This window comes from Aristolochia californica, unplaced genomic scaffold (assembly GCF_029961685.1).
Source record: "Aristolochia californica isolate CCGP_79_NKW_82.1479 unplaced genomic scaffold, dmAriCali1.0.hap1 SCAF_4, whole genome shotgun sequence".
NCBI classification, from domain to species: Eukaryota; Viridiplantae; Streptophyta; class Magnoliopsida; order Piperales; family Aristolochiaceae; genus Aristolochia; species Aristolochia californica.
Window position 1 is genome coordinate 46,240,480 of NW_027182103.1, and position 20,975 is coordinate 46,261,454.

Here is a 20,975-nt window from a genome sequence, read left to right on the forward strand (position 1 = left end):
CCCAACACTCGTCCGTCGAGTAAAACAAAATTAAACCTCTAGTAGAAAAATTGAAGGAACGAAAAGTCAGAGACTACTACAAAAGAAACACACCTAAACAAGCTCTCAAAAACTTAACACTAAAAATAAACTTTCGCAACTCAACCTCCTAGTACAATATCATAAAAATGAAACTGAACCTTAAACCCTAAACCCTCCTCAGTCTGAACCCACTTGGCCAAAATATTTCCTGAAATGAAACTATTGCCTCCGAACCCAAACAAAAATGGTCCGTTCCAAGCAAATAAAGTGAAAAAAATACATAAAATAATGCATCAGATGCCGGTGAAAGTTTACAACTCAGTATGACTACATCAAATGCAATCAAAATAATACAAACATAACTAACCAATGAAGTTTGCAAAAGTCATTAACAATGTCAGTTGCATGGTTTATACACTTCAAGCCTTACAGAAAAACAAATTTCAACGAGGGTCAAATCCAGATTTAGGCTCATTTTCCTATCATTTTTAATTTGCAATATCACTACTAAATTGTTACATTACATTACATTTTATTGACTATTATTACTTGTTAAAGAATTAGACAATTTACTACGATCAAATTAATTAACTAATTAGTCAAGATGGTTCCAATAACAATATATCATTAATTATATTACATTGAAATCTACAAAAAATTATTATTTATAACTAACAAATCAAACTAATTAAGAAGACATTAACACAATCACACATTATAAACTTGCACAAAAAAAATTTAAAATGAAAAAAACATTAGCCTCAAGAACCAATGAACAGACTCAAATTGGTTTCTCATGCCAAAATAAGTGATCTCTAAAAACTTCCATATTTGTTCTTCCCAGTGTTGAAGAGACATTGCTGGTGAGAAAATGGATTGGCTAGTTGGAGAAGAAACCATACAACTTGAAGAAAATGGATGGAATATTGTTGTACAGGAAACACTGCTCGCTTGAACTGTAGATTGGTGTCTCAATCATATCTGTATTCCTTGGCATGTCACACATCTCAACTGAGTGACATCATCCACTCAATTAGTTGACTCTTTCAGCTCAAGATGCAGTCTACCCAATTCAAACATCCACATCATCATAGGATGTTGAAAATCGGAGACATCTAATGAGTCAGATAACCATGACTAGAAGTATGTCACCCTTATCTACTTAGAACTGAAAGAGCACCAGAAGCATTAGTCCCTCTTAAAGGATTGAAGGTTCATTGAATGACGAAATTTAAGATAACAGAAAGTGCTTCTTTTGACAATGAAAGTGACAAGGATGATTTGTAACTAATAGTACCTAACCTTTTCATCCTATCTTTCCTTGCACCTCCAACCGCTGAAGTGAAAGAAAAAGGAAAGGAACTTGGAAGTACTTACAAGCAAATGATAAAAAAAACAATGATTTTACAAGAGTACAACCAAAACAATCTTTTATAAAGAGTAGAGAGAAGAAATTATAGACTCTCAGCAGACTTCTCAACATGTGTGATGTTGCACACTCCTAAACATGCTGTAAATAACTCCAATATTAGATGCACGGAGACAGAAATTGCTGGTATCCCGAACATATGAACTGCCATATCAAACTAAATGCTTTTAGAATAAATAAAATGAAGTCACAACCGAAAAAGAAAAACAGATTCAGAAAAAACATAAGATGCATGCTTGGAAAAGGGCTTAGTTGTAAAAAAAAAAGCGCTATTACAAGCTTCTGCAGTTTTATTAAGCTTTAGTTACAAGCTAGAGGTCAGGAGAAAATAAAGATAGTTTTGAAGCACTGAAAAAACAGAGTTGCCAAATGATCTACAAAACAAAACGAACAAAAATATACGCTCACAAAGGACGAGAGAGGGGGAAAAGAGAGAGAGAGAGAGAGAGAGAGAGAGAGAGAGAGAGAGTATCACTCACATATTTGAAATGTGGTATATTCTAAAATCACCACTTACTCATTGAGCATTAAACAGCGGAACATTCTTCAGTGAAAAACTGAAAACATACATTACTGTTCATCCAAATCTGCCAGGCCTACCAAATGTGAGACAACACCATTAATGCTTGAAATGCCAGTAGCTAGTTCATCATGTAATTCTTTTGACCCATTGTTCGGCTGGGACCATTGAGAAAGAGCACTAAACATGACATTCACACCTCTCTGCAACAAAGCCACCCCTTCATGAATTTCATCAGGGAGCTTCCTCTTTTTCTTAACAGAGTTCTCATCATCAATTTCCACAACCTTGTCTTCAGCAATCTCCACATCACAACTTGTAAATTTCTCAATCACTTGCTTTAACCTGTGACCCTCTCTACTCAGAAGACAAAGTTCTGCATCACATGGAGTAACCTCAACCAGAGCACTTTCTTTCTCAAGAAATCCCTTTAGTTCTGACATGAATCTCTCTTCATTGGCCTCTTTCCCTGTCTCAGCATCAAATGATAGAGCCGCATCAGAGGGCACAAATCTCCACAATTGGTTGCAAGTAGTCCGAGCAGCAAAATAACCAAAAGCAGAGAGGGCCAAATGAACTATTGCCCAGTGACGCTCCCTCAGCAGCAGATGGTACAACTCCCAGATAGCAGAGCTTGTCATACAGTCATCACTCTCTACTATCTCCATGTGACTAAGGCCAGCTAAGAAAGATGCCAAGGCAGGTTTACACTGATGCAGCCAAATGTCAGAGGCCGAGGGACCTTCCACAAATAAGCTCTTCAACTCCAAGATAACTTCTACCATATTATTAGATGTGTAGAGATGCTTAGTGTTTGAGATTATTTCTAATGTCTGACTAAGAAGTTTACTATATTGTTCCTTGTATGAACTGCTGGTAGAGGTTCTGTAGCCATGGGTAACTGCAAGCATGAACTTCAGGACTCCTGAGAAGTTCTTCGCACCCATATCGAAACTACTTGTCTGGCTGCACGAACAAAAAAAATTGTCATCCAAATCTAGTCAGGTAGTTCTAAAATCTGACTAAGTTATATCGAGCAGTCCTATCAAGACATGTTACTGAAAAAGATTTCATGATAAACAAGACAGCAAATCCTTGAGACCCCAATTGAAGGGCCCCCATCACAGATCGGGCATGGCATGAACAATCACTTCTTTTACAAAATTATTGCAATCCAAGCATCAACATAAACAAGATTTTCTATACTTGTGTGGTAGTACTAAGAAAAGCCATTCACGAGATATGACTCCCAAATCCATAGAGGTAGCCCACTAACAGGGAGTCTTCAATTTGTGGATTGTGTAGCATATAATCATGTTGGAAAATCAAGCCCTAGATTTGTCAGTTGCCAACCCATCAAAGTCAAGTTGTCAAATAATGCAAACAATTACTTACAGAGAGTGCAACAAGCCAGACAAGGAACAGACAGCTAATCCGTGGTGAGAAATAGAACTCAACGAACTATCACTTTTACCATTGTTTTCCACCAAAACACAGAATCCAGTAAGGACTCTTTGGATAGCAAGCTTTCTCAGGTCATCTGATAGGGAATTAATTGGGAGGCCTTCCATGAGCAAGGCTGAGAGCATGATAGATGATGACTGACATTTATCATCACCAGCAACAGAATTATAAAACTGATCCACAAGTGATTGGGTCCCACTTGTAAGAACCACGCAGAGTGACCTAGCCATCCTCCTTAACGCAGAAGAGGGGGACAGGGATGACTCCATCATAGCTACTGTCTTGAATAGTGAGCATAATCCATCAAATATGTCATCCACCATTTGAGTTTCAGCATTTTGGATCAAAAAGCACCAGACTTCAATAACAATTTCCCAGCAAAGAAAGTGAGGATGAAGAAAGTTTATGAACAGAAAAGACTCCATCTCCCTCCAAGCTGCACTTCTAGCTGCTACAGTCATGAAGGTTTTCAGTGCTTCTACAGCATAAGGAAACATGGGCTTCCAAGCTAACTCTGCTGTGGATCCAGAACCACTTAAGACAGGAATGTGCAAAACAAGAACACAAGAGTAGACATCTTCTTTCATCAAAAGCTCCAAAAGACACCCTAGTTTTTTTGAGATTCCAAGAACTACCTCCTCTCTGAGATATGGAGAACTTCTGAGGAGACTCAAAAACAAAACAAACCTGCCAAGCCTTAATACCTTTGAACAGGACATGGATTCACATTCAACAGTAAATATTTCTTCCAAAGATGTTATCAGGATAGAACCACCAGAACTAATTCCCTCTGTTCCAGAACAGGTTGCATCTATGAATAACCAGTCTAATATTGGCAATTTAGCTTCATGTTTTAATTCAACTGAGTTTAGTAGGTTAAGAAGTAGGAGAAAAGATGTCGGTTCCAGAAATTCAGCCAGTGTTTTGCTTGCCGCTTTCAGATAAGTTTCTTTGCTAAGAGAGATGCCAAACGTTGAAATCATCAGGACACATAAAGTTACCTCCTTAAATAACCTCAAGGCCTGGCTTGGATATTGGGAACAGATCCGAACAGCATTAATTAAGTAAAATTTTATTGGCATGAACGTCCTTTTAGCCTCAGCTACATCCAGAGTTTCTTTGCCCATGGAAGACCATGCTCCAGCAGCATTTCTCAGAGACTCAGTGGCCAGTGAAAGTAGGGTCAGAATAATATCTCCTATGCTTACCTTATCAGCTAAAGTCCTATTACCAAGCTGCAGCAGTGAAACCACACCTTTCCATGATATGTTAAGAATAGTTACAAGACTCCCTCCACCAGAAGCTGCAATTGTGCCTAATTCGTACAAGTTACCAATTGTACACACTGTGATGTTGATGACATGTTTCAAATTATCCAATCTTCTATCATCGCCTATGGTCAGATCCTCTTCAACATTCGGCACATCAGTGCCCCACTTAACTTCTTGGGAGTACGCTCTGCACAATTTTACAGAAGAATCAAGGACAACTTGGGCCAACTTCAATACTTCTGAAGCAATGAAAGGAACTCTCTGTTTTGAAAATAAACCTGTTAGAACCTGACCTTAAAGAGATAATCTATTATACACATATATTCATCAATTATGGACATGAAAAAAATAGCCAACTTTCACAACCAGAAACGTTGCAGAAGGAAGAGTCTCAAGTGCTCACCCATTCCCAGTTTACCCATACACTCAGAAAAGGTGCAAGTTACACTTGAAGAACTCAAAATGAATAAGTAATTTGAAGAGGCAACAATGAATTCTCAGGAGTCAAGGGAACAAATGACTTGAGAGAGAAAATTCGACGCTTATTTAATTATTGATCTGTCACTGACACCTAACTATACAAAGATTTCATTACATTTTCGAAAAAACGCATATGCTGACATTTTGACCACAAAAGCTATAAGCAATTTTTAGGGCAGCATCTCTGTAGGAGACTGCAGCTCAAAATAAAAGTAATGATACTATTGTTAATCTGTACATACAATTCTACTCTTTCTCCACATAGAAGACCGTTACTTGTTGAGAACATCATAATTCATACATCTCTTTTTTTATGTTCCTATGCACTTATAAGACATGTGGTGTAAGGGAATAAAGGTCATGACCACATAAAATCATGTTAGTCATCTATATCATGAAAGTAAAGAAACTGAATACGTTTCTCCATTTCTTGTGAACTACCAGAAACATGAGGGTGCCAACGACTCCTGTGAAACATTTGTAGCTACAGACATCTTCTATTGCCTATTAACTAATTCAAAATTTTGATATTTATTTTGAGATTGTGGTTGCAATCTTTAACACCAAAACTCATGAATCTCAAAACTCCAAATTAACAACAGTCAGAGGAAATGCAAGCTTTTCTGCAGTTAGGATACTAATATTTGTACCTTGATTCCTGATATTAAAGCCTTTGTAAGACTTAGTTGTTCCAACATGAAACTTTCCACGGTACACAATAACTCTTTTTCACAGAGGAGAGTAGACCTTTTCAAGACAGACCAGATGGTAGAAAAGAAATTTGATGCATCCATGATCAACTGCAAAATCATAATAGATCAGTATGATAATTAGGAATGACTACTGAAAAACAAAAAGAGGACATAACTCACCATGATTTAGTTTTGATTTAGCAGAGCCCACAAAACAAATTATATTTCTAACATAAGTAATAACATTATGGTACACAAAAATAATAGAAATGCAATAGGGATTGCAACATTTCCTTTTGGATTTGATAACTTTTCTGAAAGGAAGTAAAAATAAGCAAAATTAAGGAGCTGTACTGTTCAGAGTATGATAATACCCTTGACAGAAATCACTTTGAAGTATCCCATTAAACCTTTCTTGCTCAAGATAAGAAACTTGTAGTGTATCAGAGATTATGATGCATCAGATCTGCTACGCACATTAAAATCTTTGCATATAAATTTTCAAATTAATAATTGTTATCGTTAACAGAACAATAAATAAAAAACTGAATTGTGCAATTCAACCTGAAGCCAAGAAGGCTCAAGTTAAATAAAAAGCATTGAAGAAAAAGGAGCCAACAGATACCACTTGTTAAGTCAAAAACTGTAAATTCAAATGCATTAAAGATGACAATTGTACTTGGGAAGAGAAAATAGTTATGAAAGGAACTGTCATAATAGACACATAAGAAATTGGGTTATTGAATGGATAAACCATGGCAAGAAGATGAATTTGAATTTCTCAGATGATAGTGTTCTTATTTGTTTATGTTGGCATGGCCCAAGTGCCTAATTTCAGCTCAATTGTGGAGCTCTGGGAAACTAGTGGTCATTGAAACTCTGGTTTTCACAGTAAGGAACTTCTGATCAACCAAAGATGGGCTACATCAGCAAGGGACATATTACCAACACTACAAGATTGCATGCTGTGTTAAAAGGGGATTACAAGATTGCAACAAAAATAAAAGAGTTAACCATGCAAAAGCTCACTACAGAATAACCAATACCTGAAAAACAAGGTTTGAATGTTTTTCATCAAGGGATTCCTCGGTCTGAAGATGTTTCCCACACCACACACTCACCTAAAAAAAGATATTCGAGTTATAAGATGGGGGAAGACAATTAACAGACTTTGAATCAGGGATATATTGAGTAACATTAGACCCATGAAGACAAAAACAATACCTTTGTTCCAAGCACCAGAAAATGGCTTAGACAAAATAACATGTCCCTCTCTACATACATTTGAGTAATATGCAAGATAGATTTGTTTAGTGTGCACTGTGGCATACCTAGGCAAGCAGAATCCTCCCAAAAGCTCTGTCTAATGGTTAAGGAGAAAAACAGAGAGGAGCTAAACAGTAACAAGTCTGTAGAAAACACACATCTATATGTGGAGTTCAGAGATATATGTTCTATTTAACTAAAAGAACAAATTTGGAGTTTTGAGCAGTGACTATCATTTGTTTAGATCAACAGAAAAAATGGAAATGAATCGCATAAATTAGTATAATTGAGCATATGTGTTACAGAAAAAGAGCATATACTTTACTCATCAATATCGTTGAGGTTACATAAAATCCTAAAATGCTCATTGAGATACTAGCTCTATGAAGAACCAAAGGCATAGTGAACACGTAATCCTGTTTTCAGAATAAAAGAAGACAACAACTAATTCAACAAGTTAACCTTGAGAAACAGGAACAAAGTATTAATGTCAACATATTCTCAAGTATAATGTCTACTTCCAACTTTTCTTGCAGTATTTCCCACCTACCCAGGGCATATTGAACACGTAATCCTGTTTTCATAAAGTAAGATGGCAACAATTACATTCAACATGTTAATCTTGAGAAACGGAAACAACATATTAATGTCAACATATTTTTAAGTATACTGTCCACTTTCCAACTTTTCCTGCAGTATTTCTTCTTACTTTCCCAGTGCTTGACACATTTCAAGTACCTAGAACTCACTTTTGAAGGCATAGCTTTCAAAAGAAGGTCCAACAATGAACTTGTGCGCACTTGGTAATTCACATCTAGATAAAAAACAGACAGCATAGGTTTCAAAAAAATTAGCAGAGTTGTGATGCAGGAAGCCCCTCAGCCAGTACTAAGCCAAAACCTTCAAGCAAATCCTGATTCTTGTTTACTAAGGCAAGTGCCTTGTAAAAAGCAATTCTCCCATACTACTTAAAGCAGTTCTCCCGTACTACTTCCAGTCTAATTAAGTCTGCTAAACATATATTCCGTCAACTTCCATAATGTCCCTATTGAATCTTCAAATGACAATATTTCAGCTCCCCATGCTCTATGGACAGATGTTGACAACTCATCTCAAAGACAAACATATATACAATTGGTTTGGATACGACAAGGCATTCCGCAAGTAGAATCAAGTCAGACTCGTCAATAGTATTGGAAACGCCGAGTTGGTTAAGTAGATCAATTCTGTTTTCAGTAACCTGTAAGTAAAAAAATCTGATGTAAACTTAAAATCCCCAGATAACTCATAAATATATGAATAAATAAATAAAGGCAGTTACAGAAGATTATGTTTAAACTGGAACCTGAAAAGTCTCTTATCTGAAAAAATAATAAATATAAACAATTATATGCTAAAATCACGATAAAAATATTAAAAACAGCTAAAATGTGACGAATTATATGGTTTCGTCGATATCAGATAAGAACTTGAAATTCACACATAGGGCACGAGTTGCAAAAAACTTAAATTATCATGTCAATGCTAGAGAAAAAAGTGAATGAGTACTCTAGACTCATTAAACAGATACTAATGGTAAATTCCCAACCCTAGCTCTCTCCACCATAGGAATACTACGTGCTGATCAACGTCGATCTGAGATACATTACATTTTTGTTGCGGATGTTTTGCATCGAAAATACGTGTTAGCTTAACGTTCTTAGCCCACCGAAGCAACAGAACGAAAAGAGTTTTACTAGCTTACCTATAGCAATCGTTTGCATTGAAGTATCAACATTCGGTGAAAAAAAGTGAAGCATATCAGGATCAAAGACTAAAAGAATCGCGATCATTTCATAGTGGCGACTAACCTTTGAAGCTCTGATGGCTTCAAGTAGGCTGTGCACGTCGTTTTTTTGTACTTCTCTCTCCATCTGTGTCCGGAACTCGTTTCCCGCCTCCACGAGATGCTCCAATGTTTTAGCGGAGGCGCCAGTTTAACTGTATGAAATAAATCGTACATGGTGCGGACTCGGATTCGGGACGAAGCGGGTTCGATCGGGTAGGATCGCCCCTAATCCTCCACGTGTGACAAATTGCACACGAATGAAAGCATGTATAGGCTCTTCAAAAAAGTGGCGAACTCGTTTTCCATCCTCTACCCTGTTTGCGACATTGCGACATGCATGACATGGGGCCAACATTTCAAGCTTAATTTCCAGAATAAAGAGTGGGTTCCCCCGCGGCCCTGCCTGGCTCCCTCTTCACGTACACGCTCGTTGGATGGTCAAGCATCAGCCCTTACAAGCCCGCCAAAGCAAGAGCTCGTGGAGGCCAGTTAGCCACGCAACCAAGCGCAGGGTCTCGATGCCCGGAAGTTGGGAATCAACTCATCAAATGCCGAAGCGACATCAACTTTCACCCTCTCCAGTACAGAAATTATTATAATATAATTTTTATTTTATTTTTATAATTTTATTATTATTTAATTTTTTTTAGTAGGTTAGAATTCGAACCCGATTAAAATTATTGGGCAAAATTAAAAAATTCAAATCAAACAATATATATAGATTCCCTCGATACCCCTCCTACTCAGAGTTAGTCCAGGAGTTTGCAAGAGTTAAGACACAAAACACAATTGTCTTTTATTTCCGCTGTTAGATATCTTTTTAATCATCGTTTAATCATTTTTAAAACAAGGTCCAAAGTACGTGTAATCCATTTTGATTGTAATTCATCAATCATGTCGCTGAAGCCGCAAAGCCGCGAATCCAGGAAAATTCGCATCGGTGTCGCAACCGGGTTAGCCCAAAGCGATTTCCGATCTGAAATTACAAAACTCTGTCGACGTGTCTTTTCCTGTTTTGCTGATACAACGTCAAGCACGTGCCTCTTCTTTTTGTCTTATCTTGATTCGGTGGACGTCTACCGGCAGTGGCGAATGGGATACGGTCGTTATACGTATTTCAGATTAGTAGAGACCATGGAAGTCGGTGGTGACACGTTCGAAAAGTCCTCGTTCCGTGGTAATAGCTTCTTAGTCGGTACCCACTAAATGCGTCTTCAGCGCAACTCGTCCCGTACCGAGTCAACTAAAATTTAATTAAAATGTGTAACAGTTTATAAATCTAACGAGTCAACTAATCGAAATGGAGAATGCGGGCTCCACTTTTAAGAAGGTAGACTCGATAGAAGCCCCGTATAAAATTAGATTTCTTAATGGTCTTTGCTTGATTAATTACTTCAATCGACTCATTAAAACTCATGCTAGTTTCTGAGTCCGTACCGATTTAAATAATGGCAGCATTAAATTAAATTAATTTTATAAATATTTTCAGGCCAATGTTGATGGATACATGAAAATATTAAAAGTGCGATTACTCATGTTCCGTAGTACGCAATCCATGTGCTTACCTTACATGCGGAGGCAATTAATGTGATTACGCGATAATTAAGGCACGCATAGAAGATACCAGACAGGTTTCTCCACATCAGGGCTAACGCTCGATTTATACTCGTCAGCACCGGGCTGACAGACACGTAGTCATTTGATCCGACGTGGGACTACTGTCACCGGCTGCCGACGGAGCCAACGCGGTATACAGCACTAAAGTGCGCTTCTGATCTCTTCCCAACTTATATAGCGGATCGATTCGCTGCGGGGGTTCAAGGATGGACAGCACACACTGGCGCAGGAAAGGCTAATACAATTCGTCACTCTCGCCGTCGTGCAGTAAGAGTTAGCTTTCTCATCGGTTTCTCGTATTCCTTTCTTGCTTTTCTTGCTCCAGTGTGGCGATTGATTGTTGGGTTTATCTGGGTCGGCGTTGTGGAAAACTGTGATCTGGGGAGTGTCTGCTTCCTGGGTGATCGATGTCGTAATTGTGATAATCCGTCTTTCCGCGTTTCTGTTGTTCCTTGTTAGAAAAAAATCTCGGTGTTTAGCGAGGCTTTGTTTATCTGCCGCTTGTATCTTCTTCCTGACCTCGTCTAATCACAAAGGCGATTCAAGGTGGGTTGCGAATTTGGCATCACTTTCATGTCTAGCTGCGTGAAGCTTGTTTCATTTTCGACAGTTCTTACATCTGGAATAAGGCCTAGGGTTTCTTGGAGTTAATCATCCGTCGGGCACGTTGATTGATATTGTATTAACCGTGTTATCGAGGAATCGTGGAATTGGGTTAGGGTTCTCCTGAGCTTGTTATTTATTTCGTCTCGTGGAAGGTTAATCTGTCCGTTTTATGAGATCGTTCTTTGACGTAGGTCCTGGTTTCTTAGTGATCTCATGAGACGCCGCCCATCTGCGTGCATTCCTGGTGTTCACATGGAGAAAGCGTTGGGAAAGCAACGATCGGGTCGGTTCTGTTTCCTTATTTCTTTGTCCATCTTATTTTGGTTCTTGATATTTTACTTCCATTTTTCTGTTATCGGGGGTGGGACTGTTGACAAACTGGAGGAATCCATTTCATATCACTCCGAGTCATCTAAAACTGTTAGCCCCCCTAAAGATTATCCATTCACGCGAGCCCTGAGAACCCTTGAAAACACAAGTGATCCATGTGGCGGAAGGTATATATATGTTCATGACCTGCCCCCCAAGTTCAATGAACAGATGCTTAAAGAGTGTAAGAGTCTCAGCCTCTGGACCAATATGTGTAAATTCACCACCAAAGCGGGACTTGGCCCTCCACTTGAGAATGAAGAAGGAGTCTTCTCTGACACTGGATGGTATGCAACAAATCAGTTTGCTGTAGATGTCATATTCAGTAATAGGATGAAGCAATATGAGTGTTTGACTCAAGATTCCTCCCTTGCTGCTGCCGTTTTTGTGCCATTCTATGCTGGATTTGATATTTCCCGATACCTCTGGGGGTACAACATTTCAGTAAGGGATTCTGCTTCTCTTCAACTGGTTGATTGGCTTACAAAAAGGCCTGAGTGGAATGTAATGGGAGGCAGAGATCATTTTCTCGTGGCTGGTAGGATAACTTGGGACTTCAGGAGGTTATCTGATCTTGACACAGATTGGGGTAACAAGCTTTTGTTTTTACCGGCTGCAAGGAACATGTCGATGTTGGTTGTAGAATCAAGCCCATGGAATGCAAATGATTTTGGTATTCCATATCCAACCTACTTCCATCCTGCGAAGGACTCCGAAGTGTTTCTTTGGCAGGACAGGATGAGGAATTTGAATAGGCAATGGTTATTCACGTTTGCTGGTGCTCCGCGTCCTGATAATCCCAAATCCATTAGGGGGCAGATTATTGATCAATGCAAGAAGTCAAAAGTATGCAAGTTATTGGAGTGTGATTTTGGTGAGAGCAAGTGCCACTCTCCAAGCAGTATAATGAAAATGTTTCAGAGTTCTCTCTTTTGTCTCCAACCTCAAGGGGACTCTTATACGCGAAGATCTGCTTTTGACTCCATGTTGGCAGGTTGTATTCCAGTGTTCTTCCATCCCGGTTCAGCTTACACTCAGTATACATGGCATCTTCCAAGAAATTATTCGACTTACTCTGTTTTCATCCCAGAGGATGATATTCGTAAGAGAAATGTTAGTATTGAAGATAGATTGAAACAAATTTCTCCAGAGCAGGTGAGTATTATGAGGGAGGAGGTAATAAACCTCATACCAAGGCTTGTATATGCAGACCCTCGATCCAAGCTTGATACTTTTAAAGATGCATTTGATGTGGCTGTACAGGCAATTATTGACAAAGTTACACGGCTGAGGAAGGATATCATAGAAGGTCGTGATAACGATGATTTTGTGGAAGAGCTCAGTTGGAAATATGCTCTGTTAGAGGAAGGACAGAGGAATGTAGGGCCACATGAATGGGACCCTTTCTTTTCAAAGCCAAAGGATGCTGTTAACGGGGATTCTGTCAAGTCCTCGGCGGAGATTGGCAAAAACTCCTGGAAGAATGAACGGAGGGATCACTCATGATGCTGATGAATGTTATCATCTTTCGAAAACTTATTTTAAGCCCATGGTAGAGGACGCTTCAGCAGGTCTAATTCCGCTGCAACTTAGGAATCAGATGGTAGTATTGAAGATTAACTTTGGAGGGAATGGAGAACCGATCCATGTACACATTGTGTAAATCTAGAGGGTCGTCTTCTCTGTCTGATATATATAGTTTTCAAGTTAAGAGCACTCCGCCTTTGGGCAGTTTTGTCTGAGCCTAATAATTTTTTTTTTATTTTTGTTATACAGGAAACATAATGAACTGCTTTGTTTTTCTTCTATTATTTACTATAAACGATTGAAAGTAATACGTTTTTTTTATCAATAGTCACCGAGCTCCCGTTGTCAATGAGAACAATTCGAGGTTAACGGAGACGCAGAGCAAAGGCCAACTGGTTTGCTGCTCTGTTTCTTACTTGCAAATGACGATTGGTCAGGTATATTTTTCAGCACTGGTTCCCACATCCCCAAGAACGAGTAAGCAATGCTCAAATCGGATTCTTTTCCAGTTGCTCTGACACAATGAAATAAAGAGAGAAGCAAATCAATAACGTTGATGGAGACGACACAGCGAATGCACTGCAGAAGCTCACATGATATCCAGGGTGGAGATTAAGTCCATGTCTTGGATAATTACAGGCTGCATCACAGTGTGGGACCCAACCGAGGTTTGTGGACTTGATTACTCGTTGCATACTGGCAAGCGATTTGAGCCCATCTCGTTCGCCCAAGGCTGTTCTCTACTTCACTTGCAAATCGAATTACTTAAAGGCCCTCTTTAGATGCTATAGTTTCATTTTTTGGTCATCTAGACGTGCCTAAATTAAATACGATAATTAAATATTTTAGTTACTTTCACTTGAGTGTAAATTTTTAAACAATAAATTAAGTCCTTAATTTAATGTTTAAAAATTGAAATGTCGAGCTAAAAAGTTGTTAACTAACTCAAACTGTACGGTAGTTGTCTTGTCTGCACGTCCGAGCTTTCCGAACTATCCTGTATCTAGTAGTTTGTGTGGCTGAGACAGGGCTTCTGTCTCGCTCCCTCGGCTATGGCTTCTTCTTTCATGGCGAAGGTCTCTTCTTCAATCCTCGCTTTTTCATCTGCATCCGCATCTCAGTCACAAGGTACCCTTTTGTTTTTAATTGCTTAAATTCGGACTTTCTCATGCATCATGAGTTTTTTCTACATCTTTTCCTGAAGCAAGTAGCATCTGCGTTCTTTACTTTTAGGAATAAAGGATATCTTTATAACTTAGTAGAATTCGGCTTTAATGTTGGCTATCAGAGAAAGGGTCTAACTCGATGAAGCTTAGAGACGATTGGAGGAAACGCTCCAGACCAATTCCTCCTGGTGGCACATATCCTGCCAAAGATCACTGCAGGTTCTACCTTGTTCCCCTCCCGTTACTGCTCTGGATTGGAAGTGAAAACCGTTAAGCTTTTCCATTTCATCTTCTTTGGCAGCCAATGTGGTCTATGCGATACATATTACATTGCCCATGTCAAGAATGCATGCGCTTTCTTGGGAGACGGCATGTCTAAAATTGAGGTAAATAAAACCTGAGAAATCCTCTCTGCTCTTTTCAGGCGTTATTGCTTTGCTCCTAAGAGTCGTGCATTTTTTTTATCTGTAGGTACTACATAGATATGATACAATGAGTTTCAAAACATAAGCTCAGATTGAGGTTCAAAAGAGTGCTGTTGTAATGTTGAAGATTGAAACATTCCCTCGTTATTTTTCTGATTATTCTCATTTCTTATATTTGGATGACATTGTTTTGTGGGTGATTGCTTTTATTAGGCCTTGGAACCGGTTGTTCATGGTAGAGGGCGGAAATTGAACTCATCTGATGAAACATACTTCGGTGTGCATGAGGAGCTATTATATGCTCGGAAAACTACTCCTGTACAAGGTTCCATACATTTTATTGTTTTATACACATTTGCTTGTTTCTAAATCTAGTTTCTGAATGTGATTAAGTGACAGATTAACAATCCCTACTAAGACTTAGTATTCAAAATTTTGTGCTAAGTGTCACATAACTAAATTATAAAGGAATATTTGAATTGTAGGAGCTCAGTGGACAGGGATTGTGACAACTATTGCAGTGGAAATGTTGAAAGCAAACATTGTAGAAGCTGTAATTTGTGTTCAAAGGTATTAGCAGAAAATAGGAATAATAGACCTCATGAATCTGGTTTTTGCGCTTTTATTGAACATGTACTAATTTCGGTTCATTCTGATCTTATTCTATTGCTGCTGTCCCCAGTGATCCAGAGGACCGACTAACTCCAAGACCTATTTTGGCCAGGTATGTCAAACTAATTCATACTTATATGATCTTCAGGTATTTGGTAAACGTTATTCAAAATTAGCATGTTGAGGGAAGTAATAATTGCGCTTTCTTTGGATTAATATAAGTAGTTCATTTTCATTGTTCAGAAACTTCCAAAAAAGATCAGTAAACGTTATATGCAAAATTTACAAAAAATTTCTTACTCTGCAGATAAGATTTCTTATTTGTCTGGTTTAAAACCTGAAATGTGGAAAACACAATTCTTTCTTGTTATTGCCTCCAGAGGGCTTAAATATGTACTTAACAAGGAAAATTGATGGCTGGGATCGTATGTCTGGCCTATTTTTTAACCCAACATTGCATCAATTAGGTGGGCGTTTTTTGACTTCTGCAATTGTTTTTCTTTTCGTTGTTTCTTCGTTTTGATTCATTGTGAAGACAATTTGAGATTCCTTGAGAAATGTCGGATGCACATGGATGGTCTGGGCTGGTGTATTCAGCTTCACCAAACAATTCTGACCAGGGGTGGTGTCTCTGTTTTTCAAGACATCTCATGCATAATGTCTGGAGCTGTAAAGCTAGTATAATGGATTGCATCCAAGTCTGCCATAATGTCTAGAAAATATCTATGAATATTGAGGTTGTTGAGGAAAGTGTAATCATAGAACTCTTTGAATTTCTTCCTAGTAGGCAGTGGACTATACCCTTAAATTCACTGCTGGTACTGTGTTTTAGTTATACGTTGGTAGTCCATTTATTGATGGTAGATACATCGACTTTTGGAGTGATCCCTTCTTTTTCTCTCTTTCCACAACAAATTTTTTGACTGTTTGCAGCTAAGCAGTCCAGTTGCATTTAATTACAACTGGGTCCAGCCTCTACTTTGCATTCTTTGGCTAGGCAATTTGGTTTTTATGACCATATCTTGTTGCTCTCCATTGTGAACTTAAAGAAATATTTTCTTTCCTGTAGGACACCAGATGAAGTTCTTGCAGCCAAAGGTGTCAAGCCTACACTATCTCCAAACTTAAATACCCTCGCACTAGTTGAGGTCTCATTTTTCTAGTCTCAAACTATTCTAGATGTGCCATAACTCCAAATTTGCTGTCTTCTTATCATATGGACTAGTTGACCAGTCTATGCACATCAATGTGTTGTTTCCTCTCATGTTTGGTAACATTTCAACTTTTTTTCATGCTGTCAGGCCGCAGGTGTGAAGCGTCTTCTTTTCTGTGGTGTGGGTTGCCAAGTGCAAGGTAGAAAGCAGCTTCTAATTTGATTTTGTTTTTATTTTTTGCTTATTTGTGACTCATATCACTTTAATGCAGGCTAATCGCTAAAATTCAGCATTAAGATCCATCGAGCAGTACCTGGGTTTAGAAAAGCTTTATGTACTTGGAACCAACTGTGGTTAGTTGATTTAGCATTTCTTCAATTCATCTTGCTTTATTCTGTTTGCTTTTGCTACAACCTACAGAATCGATATTTTGTTCTAGTATATTTTACTACTGATTTTTCAGTTAAGGGATCTGTGCTTTGAACCTATTATTGATGAATGACATGTCAATGCTCCCAGTGGATAACGGAACTAGGGAAGGATTAGAGAAGTTTTTGAAAGCTGCAAGTAGCGATCCTGAAACAGTGCTACATTACGAATTTATGCAAGACTACAAGGTTTCAGTGTTAAGCCTCTTCTTCTTGGCCATATATAAGATATAACTTTGTCTTTAAATTTTCTTCAGTACTGTGCATGAAAATGCTCAATTTTAAAAATTTATTTACAATTTTTTCATATATAATAGGTACACTTGAAGCATTTGGATGGACATATTGAAGAGGTCTCTCTCTCTCTCTCTCTCTCTCTCTCTCTCTCTCTCTCTCTCTCTATATCTCTCTATCTATCTATCTATATGCTTTCACATGCATATTACCATGTTTGATTTACAAATTTTTTATCTTATTGAGCAGGTTCCTTATTTCAGTTTACCTGCGAATGATCTGGTTGATGTTATTGCCCCCTCCTGCTACAGGTAAGTTGTTTTCTCTTAGAACTTCAATCTGTCTACCTCTCCTTTTGAAGTCATAACCCACGTACTCATAAACCAAAGTTCATCAAAATTTTAAGGCAACTGATACTTACTCTAAATTGTTTTGTCTTGTCACAGATTACCGTATTTTTGTTACACTCTCTGTTTGACAGCGGATACAGCTAACCTTTTCTTTGTTTTCCTCAACCTCTGCTTGCTCCTCACATGTGAACGGCATCTTTTTGGCTGTGTCAATAAATGCTTTCTCTTTATCTCTTTTACTGTATTTGTGCATATATAGGGTGCTATTTGTCTTACATTTATCCTGTGCAAGGGCTAAATTGTCCTTTTTTACATGTGCTGCAGCTGCTTTGACTACACCAATGCATTAGCTGTGAGTTGCTTTATCTCAAAGCCCTGTTATAATGATAGTTGCCAAAAATACCCTTAGCATATTTAATAGCAACAAATTATTTTCTTCTTTCCTTTAAAAAAAAAATCTTAACTACTTGGGCAAGTGTGTATGTAATATTGCTTCCTCATTCATGTTCTTTTTGTTTGAATAGCTGTCTTTTATCTTTATATAATCTGCAGGACTTAGTGGTGGGATACATGGGAGTACCAAAGTATTCAGGGGTAAGCATGACACAACATCCTCAATATATTACTGTGAGGTAAGGGCCTAATTGAATACAGTGCTGGAATTGGCAGTTTTTTATTCTTTTATTCTTTTTTCTATAAGTTATTTTTGGATCAATTAAGTCTTATGATGGAAATGCAGCAAAATAGTGTTTGGTAATATAAGTTTCAAAAATTCAGCACCAACTAGTTTGATCATGAACTCTATGACCCGATTTCAAGTTAACAAGGGAAAAAAAATACTAAAAAGGGGTTCTCTATTCTATATTTCTAAATTATTATATAGTTTTATTTTTCTGGCAAGTAATGGAATTTTTTTTTTTTAAAATGAAGGGGAAAAGGAGATCTGAGGGTCAAGAAGTATAACCCAGAAAAGGAAAATACATAAAGTCAAATACAAGATATATACAAAACTATATAGGTGTCGGAGGGATAGGGTTCCCCCAAAGGTGTTGTTGGACCCTGTTTCTCCCAAGTGGATAGCCAAATGATTGGCTTCTCAAGGTGTGTAGCTCCAAGGGATGGAGCACTAATCTGCAACATCGAAAGTCTTTTTGATCTGGTAAAAGTGTAAAAGAGGGGGGAAGCCTCAAGCCTGAAGCATCCCAACTAATTATAAACCTAGGATCTCCTTCCACCATTAACAAATTGGAAAAGGAACTAAAGCATAAAAATTACCTGTTCCTAGAAGAGGTTTTTCAACTTGGCCTTTGCCAAGTGTGCATGCCCAAAGGGGGCAGAACACGATTAGGATATTTCCGCTCTCTCTGACGACTCCTCTACATACCTCCTGTCCAAGATTACTTGTCAAGCGTCTGTTAAATGTAGCTTTTGCCAACCTTTTATCTCCCTCCTGGTCTTTGGATCAGCTATCTCAATTCCAATTATCTTGGTTAAATGCACAAGGGATGTTCTGAACTCCATAAACTGGCCGGCGTAGAAATGAGTGTAATTGATGGTTTTCCCAATGGCTCCTAAGGACCTAAACTTTGCTTTGAAAGTATAGGTGTATGCAGGGAAGCACGGTACCTTGATCTGGATACCTGTACTATGTTGCCATTCGTCTTATGTTCTCTGGTACAGGTTAAATTATTTGGTGTTCCTTTGTCAAATCTTGCGTTACGTTGTCCTGCCCATCTATGTCTTAGAAATTCAGTGGTTGGTTTACCATGATCCCTTTCTAAGGTCTTTCCCTATTCTCTGTTACTCTTGTCTTTACCTGCCATGTTCACGGTAATTCTTTCTTGCTTCAATATTGCTCAGTCATCATGGCCCATCTTATGTCTAGTCTTTATTAACATATTCCTGCTAACTGAGTGTGATTCTCTTCGGTTGGATCGGTTGTGACCTGACCTGGTTGCCGTGACCTGGATCCATGAACTTCCTACCTGATAATGTTATCATTGAAGTTGAAAAGTCGAATCATCATGTGTATTTGATTTTATTACATATACAGACCATACTCAGTCTCTTTATTAAGATAGAATTAGTGATACACTTTTCAAATGGTAGGAATGAGCGTGGTAGAGAAATGTTAAGCCTAGTGGAGGGCCTTCTGGAGATGACTCCTACTGTCAGCAGTGTAGGCCAATTTCTATCTCTATTTTGTTGCCCCTGATGAGAATTTTATTGCAAGTGGCTGGAGTGAAATGCAGATTATTATTTTTTTCTTTTCAGGGTAACAGGCGTCCATTTGTAATGGAAACGGTTAAAGCTGATGACAAAGCTAAGTCAGGTGGTTGATTGCTCGTACTTTACTCTGTTAACACTTCTTTGTTGCAATCAACATGGCCAGTCTGATATCTGCATGAACCCATTTATGATGACTGAGGCTGGTATTTAGATATTCTGGAGCAGAATCAAGTAAATAGATATAAAGTGTGAATGTCATGGAAATCTCGTTGAAGGATATAGATCCAATGCTCAATAATGTTAAAGATCAGAAAGCAATAAATTAGGTGTTTGTTTCCACACGCCATAAGGATATGCTTGAATGCAAATTCTGATGATTTCTGACATAATTTTTGACTGGCATGCTCAAGTAGTTCAAGAATATATTTGGATCCATTATTCAGAGCTGATTATATAATTTGTGTTAGGTAAAGGTCCATCCCAACCAGCTCCAAGATTTGTTGGTAATCTTATTGCTTTCATTTTAAATTTGGTAAGTATAGGTCTGACAGATGATCTGTATGTAGCATAGCTAGTCTGTGAATTTCATACTAACTCTTCTTTGCCTACTTGTTTTAGATCGGTCCAAAAGGTCTGGAATTTGCCCAATATTCTTTAGATTATCATACAATCCGTAACTACTTACACGTGCATCGTACTTGGGGAAAACAGAGGTATGCACTTCAAACTTTTTACGAAATGAGTAGTACAATGTATTTGGAACTGGTTAGAACTTTTTCTTATTGTCATTGGAGCAGAGCTGATCGTCATATGCCATCATATGCAAAAAAGCTTGTTGACATGTACAACAGGGATGGGGAAATCAATCGTATCCTTGCCTCAACTGAAGGAGAGTAACTCTTTGGTTTGCCATCTTATTTTCTTTTTCAATACTATATTGAAAGATTGAAAGAGATAAATGTACGTAGATAGGCTGTTTTTGGATGACATAAACTAGTTGGATATTGAAGAGCTTTTGGAGTTTGTAGTTCTATCCAAAATATTCTAAAATCTTCTTTAGGGTTCCTTTGTCTGTTCTTGTGGCTCTAGTTATTATCTTTGCTGAAAATTTGCAGTATGTTTACTTGCATGAAGCCGTAGATTGAATGAATGAAGTTGGGTAGGATTAATTTTTCGTTGGAGAGTATAGTTTAGTTAGTTTTCCAAATGAGGGTGATATAGCCAAAGGTGGTGTGAGTGGTGATGCTGACACGGGCTCCGGTGGGCTGCCTTTCTCTGTGTCATTGG

General features: G+C 38.2%; 3 protein-coding genes across 3 annotated transcripts; 2 read left to right on the forward strand and 1 right to left on the reverse strand.

The window, feature by feature from the left end:
• Positions 1 to 1,447: 1,447 nt before the first annotated feature.
• Positions 1,448 to 9,068, reverse strand: LOC137963749 (uncharacterized). The gene is made up of 8 exons (XM_068810931.1): positions 8,994 to 9,068; positions 8,291 to 8,383; positions 7,102 to 7,236; positions 6,924 to 6,998; positions 5,836 to 5,985; positions 3,366 to 4,966; positions 1,930 to 2,936; positions 1,448 to 1,594 (listed from the first exon to the last, which is right to left on the reverse strand). Exons 1-7 carry the CDS (start codon positions 9,054 to 9,056, stop codon positions 2,021 to 2,023), a joined length of 3,033 nt encoding a protein of 1,010 aa, XP_068667032.1. The 5' UTR covers positions 9,057 to 9,068; the 3' UTR covers positions 1,448 to 1,594; positions 1,930 to 2,020.
• A 1,703-nt stretch (positions 9,069 to 10,771) lies between these two features.
• LOC137962334 (xyloglucan galactosyltransferase MUR3) lies at positions 10,772 to 13,371 on the forward strand. The gene has a single exon (XM_068809138.1). The coding sequence runs from the start codon at positions 11,408 to 11,410 to the stop codon at positions 13,067 to 13,069; it is 1,662 nt and encodes a 553-aa protein (XP_068665239.1). The 5' UTR covers positions 10,772 to 11,407; the 3' UTR covers positions 13,070 to 13,371.
• A 731-nt stretch (positions 13,372 to 14,102) lies between these two features.
• LOC137962307 (7-hydroxymethyl chlorophyll a reductase, chloroplastic) lies at positions 14,103 to 20,743 on the forward strand. Its single transcript, XM_068809100.1, has 19 exons — positions 14,103 to 14,218; positions 14,379 to 14,475; positions 14,558 to 14,642; positions 14,895 to 15,006; positions 15,167 to 15,251; positions 15,364 to 15,405; positions 16,363 to 16,441; positions 16,595 to 16,646; positions 16,738 to 16,800; positions 16,967 to 17,064; positions 17,193 to 17,228; positions 17,359 to 17,420; positions 17,784 to 17,811; positions 18,012 to 18,091; positions 19,569 to 19,638; positions 19,734 to 19,791; positions 20,156 to 20,220; positions 20,307 to 20,401; positions 20,486 to 20,743. Exons 1-19 carry the CDS (start codon positions 14,143 to 14,145, stop codon positions 20,583 to 20,585), a joined length of 1,383 nt encoding a protein of 460 aa, XP_068665201.1. The 5' UTR covers positions 14,103 to 14,142; the 3' UTR covers positions 20,586 to 20,743.
• The last annotated feature ends 232 nt before the right edge of the window (positions 20,744 to 20,975 follow it).

Coding starts and splice junctions, on each gene's coding strand:
- LOC137963749 (XM_068810931.1), bottom strand. CDS start 9,056: ATGGAGAGAGAAGTACAAAAAAACGACGTGCACAGCCTACTTGAAGCC. Junction 7,237..8,290: donor TACTTGCGGAATGCCTTGTC/GTATCCAAACCA, acceptor ACCATTAGACAG/AGCTTTTGGGAGGATTCTGC. Junction 5,986..6,923: donor ATTCAAACCTTGTTTTTCAG/GTATTGGTTATT, acceptor ATGATTTTGCAG/TTGATCATGGATGCATCAAA.
- LOC137962307 (XM_068809100.1), top strand. CDS start 14,143: ATGGCTTCTTCTTTCATGGCGAAGGTCTCTTCTTCAATCCTCGCTTTT. Junction 16,442..16,594: donor ATACCCTCGCACTAGTTGAG/GTCTCATTTTTC, acceptor TCATGCTGTCAG/GCCGCAGGTGTGAAGCGTCT. Junction 17,065..17,192: donor AATTTATGCAAGACTACAAG/GTTTCAGTGTTA, acceptor CATATATAATAG/GTACACTTGAAGCATTTGGA.
- LOC137962334 (XM_068809138.1), top strand. CDS start 11,408: ATGAGACGCCGCCCATCTGCGTGCATTCCTGGTGTTCACATGGAGAAA.